The following is a 9,777-nucleotide window of genomic DNA, read 5'->3' as shown; positions in this document are numbered from 1 at the left end:
TTTATGTTTCTGAACCTTAGTCTCTACATTCTGTTCATTTGCTATATTTTCTTTCGAGATTCTTGAGAAAGGGCATTTATTTTTAGCAATCAGTGAAGCTGTTCGAAAAGTGATTGGTTCTGCTATTGTATTTGCTGTGCCCCTCAAAGCACAGTCCTGAAATAAGGACTTGAAAACATAGGTTAGAGAGGAGCCTCTGGCTCTAGTCACAAGCTAGACGTACTGTATTTGATACAGTCCACCAGATTCTACTGAATTTTAGTCCGTTATCAGTTTAAAAATATTTCAAATAGGTAAAAGCACAGATAGGTGACTATCTGTAGCGATAGTCAAACTCATAGATTGAGTGAGCGTGTCCCACATGTGGTTCCCCGACGGCTCAGATGGCAAAGAATTTGCCTGCAATGCAAGAGACCCGTGTTCAATCCTTGGGTCGGGAAAATCCCCTGGAGAAGGGAATGGCTACCCACTCCAGTATTCTTGCCTGGAAAATTCCATGGACTGAGATGCCCGGAAGCTACAGTCCATGGGGTCGCAAAGAGTTGGACTGAGCAAATTTCACTTTCCAAGAAATCCTTATCTCCAAGGTGATGGTACTAGGTAGTGGGGCTTTTGGGGAGGTGCTTGGGTAATGAGAGCATAGCTCACATGGATAGGACTTGCACCCTTAGAGGCTCTAGAGAATCTCGCACCTCTGCTACTACATGAGGACGCAGTGAAAAGACAACTGTCTCTAAACCAGGAAGCCTCTTCTCACCAGACACTGCAGCTGCCAGCACCTTGATTGTGGACTTCCAGCCTGCAGAACTGTGAGAAATAAATTTTTGTTGTTTATAAGCCTCCTAGTCTATGACATTTTTCTTAAAGCAGCTCAAATAAACTAAGACACATGTCTCCACCATTTTCAAGTTTAGACATGTGTCTAACAATGGGGACAACCCCACTCCCACTCAGCAGGGCTAATTTTTTTGTAGCCAGCTCTTGTGTAAGTGTTTTCACAGTCTGTGATTTTCCCACGGTCAGATTATCCTTTTGGCCACCCCTGTTCATGCACCTAAGCACCAAGTCTTGAATATTTGTTATCATACACCTGGTATTATGTGACTCTCAAAATAGTTGTTACCATTCAGTCACTACGTTGTGTCCAACTCTTTGCAACTCCATGGACTGCAGCATGCCAGACTTCCCTGTCCTGCACTATCTTCTGGAGTTTACTCAAATTCATGTCCATTGTGTCGGTGATGCCATCCAACCATCTCATCCTCTGCTGCCCCCTTCTCCTTTTGCCCTCAATCTTTCCCAGCATCAGGATCTTTTCTAATAAGTCAGTTCTTTGCATCAGGGAGCCAAAGTATTGGAGCTTCAGCATTAGTCCTTCCAATGAATGTTCAGGGTTGACATCCTTTAGGATTGACTGGTTTGTCTCCTTGCAGTCCAAGGGACTCTCAAGAGTCTTCTCCAGCACCACAATTTGAAGGCCTCAATTCTTCGGTGCTCAGCCTTCTTTATGGTCCAACTCTCACATCCATACATGACTACTGGAAAAACCATAAAACAGTACCATCTCCTTATTACATAAATTCTCCTACAGACGATTTATTAAAAAAATACCAAGTCACTGAGAGTCTCAAAAATACCAAGAGATTTGGGGTATGTCATCAGTTGCATAGATGCATTCCTTTCACAGATGCATCTGCTAATTCATTTCTACCAGTCTGCCTAAGCTGAAACAGAGAGCAGTCTCCATGCTCATTAGGTGGATGACCCAATAAACATCAATAGCTGTGACAGCCAGTCGAGAAGTGCTTTTTTCCCTTTCACTAAAATTCTAGTTTATTTGATGGGTTCTTAACTGTTGGTGGTTCAGATGGTAAAAGCATCTGTCTACAATGCGGGAGACCTGGGTTCAATCCCTGGGTCGGGAGGATCCCCTGGAGAAGGAAATGGCACTCCACTCCAGGACTATTGACTGGAAAGTCCCATGGACAGAGGAGCCTAGTAGGCTACAGTCCATGGGGTCGCAAAGAGTCGGACACGATTGAGCAACTTCACTTAACTGTTGGGGAGATGGGGGGAGTGGCCTTGCCCAAAGTCTGGAGAGCAGACTGGGTCTCTTTTGGGAATAGAGATGACATTTCTTTTGTATTGTTCATTGTCCTTTGGAAACTCATTTCAGAAGTCTCTCCATCTCAAGAAATTCTTCAACCCATGGATGAATTCTACGGAACCCACAGGTTCTGAAACCCAGAGACTGGGGTTTGAGTCTCCCTACTTGGAAGCTGCTGACTCTGCATGTTTAGCCAGACCCTTTTCTGTGGGGAGTGGTGGGAGTGGGGGTGGGAGGGGATGGGATACAGGGTATTGGTGAGGGGAGCTAAGAATATTTTCATCCAGGTTATAGGATGACAGTGGCCCGTGGACTGGCAGCCCTGCATAAGTAGGAATGGCCACGTTCATCCGTGTTCAAACCACAAAGAATCCATCTTAAAAACACCGTCATAGTTCATTCTCCCCAGAACCAAGCAAGACCCAGACCCACATCGATCTACAGGTACCAGCTCAGTTTCTGTGGAATCAGAAACATCTGATGTTACAACTCCCAGTCTCCTGATATTTTTCTTTTCTGTCTACTCTTCCATTTTTCCAAATTACCTCTTGGCTGCCAACACCTTAGATTTGCCTGTTGGGAGCCTGGTAGTTGGGACTTTTAAACCAAAGAAGTGGACATCTCAGACTCAGTTCTCTTAACGTTTCCTCTGGCTCTCTGAATTTCTTTCTCTGAGATTTCTTCCTGAAAGGTTACTAAGACATTGTAATTTCTCACTTAGAGTATGAGTCTAATTTATCCCAAGTTCAAAATTTTTCACGGTCTAGTATCTGTGCGTGCTCAGCGGTGTCTGACTCTTTGTGACCCTTTGGACTGTAGCCGCCAGGCTCCTCTGTCCATGGGATGTTTCAGGCAAGAATATTGGAGTGGGTTGCCATTTCCTCTTCCAAGGGATCTTCTCCTGCATTTCTTGTGTCTCCTGCACTGCAGGCAGATACTTTCACAGTTTTAGATCAAAGTTTATCCAAGAAATATATATTGTGTATTTTATGAAGTAGGAATGAGAATACAGTAGTGAACAAGACAGAAAGTTCCCTGGTTTCCTAGAGCAGGCATTCTAGGAGCAGAATGGCTCCATAATTCATTCACTTCAGAAGTCAGAGGGAAACATAATGCTAGAAATAGGAAGGAACTATGCATTTGCCATGTTGTATAGTGTACTATAGACCCAGAATTGAAAAAAAAAAAAAAAAGACTTCACAATAAAATATTTCAGATCGATTACTTCCATTCAGGAAATAACACTTTTTTTTTTTTTTGCAAACTAGAAATTACTTTCTCTCTCTTTTCTTTAAAGTTCTCTTAAATCGGTAATTATTCAAGGTCTCCATCCAACTCTCATCAAATTGCCCTATTTGTAGCTTCCTATTTCTGTGCTGAAATGGAACCTATAAAATACCTTAGGGGCTTAAACTCTGTGAGGCAAAATGGTATTTAAGTCTTTAGTTGAAATTATAAGCTTTGAAAGTGTTGCATTTTTAATTTATGGGAGTATTCCTCCACTTCCTTTTGGGGGGAGGGTGGTTAGGGAGAATGGGAAATACTCAATATACGTTTACTACATTGACTGTCTTCTCTTTTAAATACAATTTTCATTAACTGGAGACTTAGAAACACTTCACACTGCTTGCAGGCATCTGTAAACTTCGTGGTTCCCATCCCCCCCCATTCCCGCCCCCAAAGCAGTTTCTTACCGATAGTCCAATTCTCGCAGGCAGAAAAGCTATTAATAAATACATATCTCGTTTTTCACCGATCTTTCTTCCAGAAAAGTGCAAGTGAAAAGGAAATAGAGAAGAAGGAGTACGCAGGAGGAGAGAGGAAAAGGGGGGAGAGACTAGGGGAGAAAGAAGCCAGAGAATGAAGGCGTAGCAGAGCGCTGAAGCTTGGACTGAGGACGAGCGGACCCAGCGCAGCCGCGGCGCGGAGCCGCCTGTGGCCACTGGTCCCCGGAGCTGCCAATCCGGGCGTAATCCTGGAGGAATTTCTCCCGGGTTTCGCTGGGAGTCACACTGCCGCCTCCTCTCCTCGGGCGGCCCGGAGGAGTCCGGAGAAGCCGGCTGGGGAGGGAAGAGGGAGGGAGAGGGAGAGGAGGAGGAGGGAGGGAGCGGAGGAGGAGGAGGACCCGGGGAGGGAGGCGGCGGCGCGGGAGGAGGAGGAGGCGGAGGAGGGGCGCCGCGGCGGAGCCACTAGCCCGGCTCGGACGCGCTACTCTCCAGATACTCCGGGAGCTCCAGCCGCGCGGATCGCGCGCCCCCGCCGCTCTGCCCCCAAACTTCAGCTGCAGCTACATTCGAAGCCATCTAATTTATTCCTCAAAAAAATCAGAAACGGAGCAGCGACACAGGGAAGGAGTCCGCGGAGGAGTAAAACCACAGCAGAGCAACAAGATCCTCCGAGCCGCCTCCCCCGCCCGGAGCCACAATCCGGCCTCGGGAGTGGAGGAGCCAACAAGTGAGAAGGCGCCGCGGTCCCGGGGCGCAGCCGGAGGAAGCGGGCGCTCCGGAGCCCGGAGCCCCCCGAGTCCCCTCGAGCCCCCCGAACAGCGATCGCTGCGGCAGCTCTGCTCCGGATCGTTCTGCGCGAGCAGCGCCGGGCGCTGGGCGAGAAGCTTCGTGTTCTCCCTTGTTGCAAGCGGGCGGCTGGGAGCCACCGGTCCCGGAGGAATATGCGGCGCGCTTGGATCCTGCTCACCTGGGTCTTGGTGGCCTGCGTGTCCGCCGAGTCGGTGAGTTGGGTCGGGCGGGGGACGCGCGCGCCTTTTAGGGTGCGGAAGCCAAGCCGAGTCCGCAGACCCCGCGGGGAATTGGGGAGCGCCCCCTGGGGGATGCCCCTCTAGCCCCCCGCTGCCAGACGTATCGCTGGGGATCCCCCGGGGATCTAAGGGACAAATGCGCTCCACGCCTTCTCCCCTTTCCCTTCCCACAGAAAAGCGCCTCTCGCCGAAGTTACCCTGAGGTCCCCCGGGATGAGAGCGAAGGTATTGCCGTTTTGTCGAACCGCGGAGGCCGCTGAAGAGGTTCCCAACTTATTCACCCTCCCGCGGGTCTTGCTGCGTGGCCGAGAAGGACCGATGGGGAAGGGGGACGAGAGGAAGCATGCATAGGGCTTCGAAGGAACTGGTCCCCCCCGCGCGCTCCCCGAGACTAAGGGACGGCCTGGAAACTTTGGGGGTCCCTTCCTCCGTGCACCCTCCCCCCGCGCCCCCCCCCCCACTCCCGCCCCCCGCGCCAGCTTCCCTACTGGATTGAATGCAGGTTCTGGGAAGATGAGGCTAAGCTTTTTAAGAAACCCACAAAGTGTCCGGAGAGGAAAGTTTGCAAAAAAGTTCTTTTGTTTGATGTTCCCAGTGGCTGCGGCGAGAGAGCAGACACTACGGGGTAACGCGACCCGCGGAGGCGCGCAATCCTGGGTCCTGCTGGGGAGGGGCGGGGGGAGTGCGTGGAAAATGCACCTGAAAATGCCGGGGTGCGGACCCTAGACTCGCAGTCCCGGCGACCCGTCCTGCTTGAGGGTCCAGGGGACTCGCGGGCCATCAGGGGCGGGAGGGCATCTCTTACGGATCGCGTTCGAGCGCGGCAGCTGGGCGAGACGGCGGTGCGGGTGGCACTGCGCTCGGCCTCGGGTCGCCTGGCCGCTCGCAGCCTGAAGCTTCCAGCCTGCCGCGCTGGCTCTCGCGGACCCCGGCCGGGGTGCCCTCAGGCCCGGGGGAATCTCTTCTCCGGCCCCGGCTGCGGGCAACCCAGCCTCCCTCCCCGGCCTTGGTGTTGGGAACTGGGTTTCCTCTCCTCTGGCTCGAGGGTTGGAGCTGGTTTCCCTATGACGCCCAGTGAGCGCCCTCTACAGGGAAATGCCTCCTGGGCTTGCCCTTGTGCCTGGCGGCCCCTACCTGGGCGCCCCGAGCTTTGTCCGGCTGGGTGGAACCCCGAAAAACCCGCGAGCCCGTCTGCAGCCTCAGCGCGGTCCGGGGCCTCGGGTAGGGAGGACAGCTGTTTCTACCCTCCTCTTGCTCCGCATACCTCCTCCCTTGGCTACTTAGCAACGTGTCCATTTCTAATAAACCGGACCGTCCCTTCCAAGACAAATCATGTCATCTTTAGGGGTGGTTTTGTGAGGTTCCCCCACCCCCCCTCGCCTTTGGCGTGTTATTCTTCCCTTCTCTCCCGGCCCCCTCCTTTTTTTCCCTTTTAAATTGATACGATTTAGGATTGGGAAACCTCTTTGGCACCTAGCAGCCGATGTGGCATTTATCATCAGTGCGGAGGGGCTCTGGGTGTGCTAGCAGGTCGCCAAACGTTACGCGAGATTGGAGAGCGTAAACTGAACACATGAAAATTTGGGTGCTCCTGCTGGCTGTAGAGCTCCGAGCCTTAACGGCATTTCTCTTTGGCATACGATCGTTTTTATCCGTTGGGATTGGTAATCTCCCAGCCAGTTATGAACTTTGGCTCTTTGCACACCAAAAGAGACATTCTCTGTTTCTTTCAGAAAATCATTATTGCTCATCTTGTTGCAAAACAGGGCAAAGGGAGAACTCTATCTAAAGGTTTTCTGGCGAAGCCTTCGTAAAAAGCTGTGCTGGGCTAAGGAGGTCCCTTTTTGCTGAGTCCTGTTTGGAGATTTGCTAGAAAGTGTTACTATTTGAGGATTCTACAGGAAGAATATCTCCCTGGGTTTTTTCTTAAATCCAGCAGTGATTCATAAGGAAGCTTTTTGGCTGAACTATACCTGTCTTCTCCCGTGACACCCTCCCCCCTTCCCCAACTCTGTATCTTTGGGTTTCTAGTATTTCTCATTTCCAGCCAGAATTGGATGTGTTCCAAATAAGGTGTTTCACTGTGGTAGATACCATTTTCAGGAATTGGAATATCATTCAAAAGGGTGATTAGAGATTTTTAAAATGTCAACTGTAGCATGAATGAAGACTGTAGCAGAGAGTCTTTGTGAGGGAGGCAGTTTTTCTCAAAAGCAGCTGTTTCAAGGCCCAGGAAGGCCAGTAGTTCATTTAAATAACTTTTCAGTCTCTATTTGTTTCAAGTGTAGCCGCATAAATGAAAGACTTCATTTTTCAACATTTTAGCCATTCTAGTACATTATTTCCAGTACTTTGCATTTTAATGGGAAAACTGCAACTGTTTTCCGGGGAGTCAGAAATAGTGATTGTCTGAACTCAGAGCCTCTCTTTTATTGGAAGGAAAAGTATCTGCAGTTAGTGCATTCTTGAGTTTTATACCACGTTCAAGGGGAAAAGAAAAGGAGATTCTCAGCAACTAAGGCTCAAGGCTATCTGTCTGTGGAAAGGAACCAGCGGCCCTTGGTTTCTGCATGCTGGAGACAGCAGGGAGAGCTTGGTCATGACCGTGCATTTATACTTCCCACTGACCATGCGAGGGGAAAGACTGACGGAGTGTGGCAGTAGTGATATGCTGCTGTTTTTCTATTAATTTTTTACATGATTGTTTAGAAATAATACATTGCAGACTGCTATAAACATGTAATTTGAACCGGAGATATATTTAAGAAAAGGAAGTGTTTTGAACTAGTGGAATTTTATACCCATGCTTAGATGTGTGTGAATTAAAAGAAACTGTCAAATCATTTGGACCCATGCATTACCTCTCATGTATTATGAAAGGCAGGCATTGGAAAGTTTGCATTCGAAGGAAAAATTAAATTGGAACCATATAACCTTTTGCAGTTCCTTGAAAAAATAAATTTTGGCTGCTCTAGTAATGTAGCTAATTATACTTGCTAGGGAATCTTAGAGGAACAAGGGCTCTTTCTCTGTTAGTTGGATTTTAGCAGTAGGTAGATGTCTCTTAGGAAGGAAAGATCTTATTAAGATCAGGCCTGTGGAAGAATGGGTGTCCATAGGAATTTGAGTACACCCTCCAACTCCTACTTCTGGTACCTGGAACGTGTAATTTTGATGGTGGTTGCCGTTTGAGGGACTGAGTAACGTGATTACACACGTGGCATCTTGAATAATCACTAGTTTGAAAAGGATATCAAAATATCATCTAGTTTTTTTTTTTTTTTTTCCTGGGCAGAACTAGTCCTCAAGTCTCCAGAAGCCCCCCAGTGACCTCAGTAGCCAACTTGGGGCCAGGAGTCTACTCAAGTTGGCAAAGCCCAAGGTTGACCTAACCACACAGAGCCTGGCCAGCTGTGCCATTAAGGTTTATAGGGAGTCCGGTTAAGTCACTGTGCTATCGGCCTGTCTGCTGGCAGGAATCTTGGGTCACAAGAGGAATGCCATCTGAGTTTAGATTCTCACGAGATTGTCTCTCCTCCATTGCCAAAAATCAAACCAGAAGATCTTGCCCATCGTTTTCTTCTTCCTAAGACAGAAGACCTGCTGTTCATGCCACTGTCGAAGGTACATTCCTGTATTTCAGAACCACCTGATTCTTTCATGCACCAGAAGCCAAATAAAGTCTTAGAGAAAAGCAAGAAGTAATGAAGAACTGGCTTGTTTTTGCAGAAAACAAGCTACTCTTTTTTAGTCGCCTCTGCCAGTACCCTCATCTTAATTCTAGACTTCCAGATTTGAATCTTGAAGTCAGGTCCCTGATGTATTCATAGTTGTTGATTTTGTGACCAGTTGACCACTGAATGCACCGACATGTTGTTCATTCCGTGATATTTATTCAGCATCTACCAAGTGTTTGGCGTAAAGGCATGAGCAAACTGGGCAGCCCCTCTGTCTTCTTGGAGCTCATATGTTGGTGATCCAGGTAGCATTCCTTTTCACGTTTTTCTTTGTTGGGGCCTTGCCAACATGTAAAGCTGACCTGGTGGCTCAGGGGTAAAGAATCCACCTGCCAGTGCAAGAGACTCTAGTTCAATCCCTGGGTCAGGAAGATCCCCTGGAGGAGGAAATGGCAACCCACTTCAGCATTCTTGCCTGGAGAATCCCATGGACAGAGGGGCCTGGCAGGCTACAGCCAGGGTCGCAAAGAGTCAGACACGACTTAGCAACTGAACAAGCCAGCATGTTTCCCATGTTAGCAGCCATGTCAGCGCCCTTCCTGACCCAAACATTTATCCTGTTGGATTTATTTAAAGGATAAATCAAATAACACCTGCTCTTTGATTTATCCTGTGCCACTTTGTGTTCCCCTTGTTACCCTGGTATGGAGTCTAAGTACCTCTGCCTTTCCAGGTGGCACTAGTGGTAAAGAACCCGCCTGCCAATGCAGGAGACATAAGAGACCTGGGTTCGATCCCTGGGTTGGAAAGATCCCCTGGAGGAGGGCATGGCAACCTACTGTAGTATTCTTGCCTGGGAAATCCCATGGACAGAAGAGCCTGGTGGGCTACAGTCCATAGGGTCGCAAAGAATCGGACGTGACTGAAACCAGTTAGCACAGCGCTCAGCACAGTTAGCCACCACCCCGGCCCCCATCACTCTCCATCACGTCTCCCCACCCTCGCCACTGGCCTCACCTTCATGAATGCTCCCTGGACATGGCTACCTCTTCAGTGTTTCTCCTTTTGAATTCTGTTGATTCATATCCATGCTCCCAGGGAGCCTTTTATGATTGATCTAGCCATATTTTTTCCTCTTTCTGTAAATAGTAAGGCAGACTGATAATCCGAATCACTGAACGTATGTAAAAAATAAAGATTTCAGGGCCTTCTAACAATTAGAAGCCTAAAAGGGGGTG

General features: G+C 48.8%; 1 protein-coding gene across 1 annotated transcript in view; it reads left to right on the top strand.

Moving 5' to 3' along the window:
- The first annotated feature begins 4,266 nt into the window (after positions 1-4,266).
- SDC2 (syndecan 2) overlaps positions 4,267-9,777 on the top strand; it is a 121,855-nt gene continuing 116,344 nt past the window's right edge. The window contains exon 1 of the mRNA XM_027561493.1: positions 4,267-4,835. Coding sequence (XP_027417294.1) covers positions 4,776-4,835 — 60 coding nt within the window. The 5' untranslated portion in view covers positions 4,267-4,775. The remainder of the gene's footprint in view (positions 4,836-9,777) is intronic.

Source organism: Bos indicus x Bos taurus, chromosome 14 (genome assembly GCF_003369695.1).
Source record: "Bos indicus x Bos taurus breed Angus x Brahman F1 hybrid chromosome 14, Bos_hybrid_MaternalHap_v2.0, whole genome shotgun sequence".
NCBI lineage: Eukaryota > Metazoa > Chordata > Mammalia > Artiodactyla > Bovidae > Bos > Bos indicus x Bos taurus.
The sequence above is the reverse complement of the archived record's forward strand: the minus strand, read 5'-3'. Positions and strand labels throughout refer to the sequence as shown.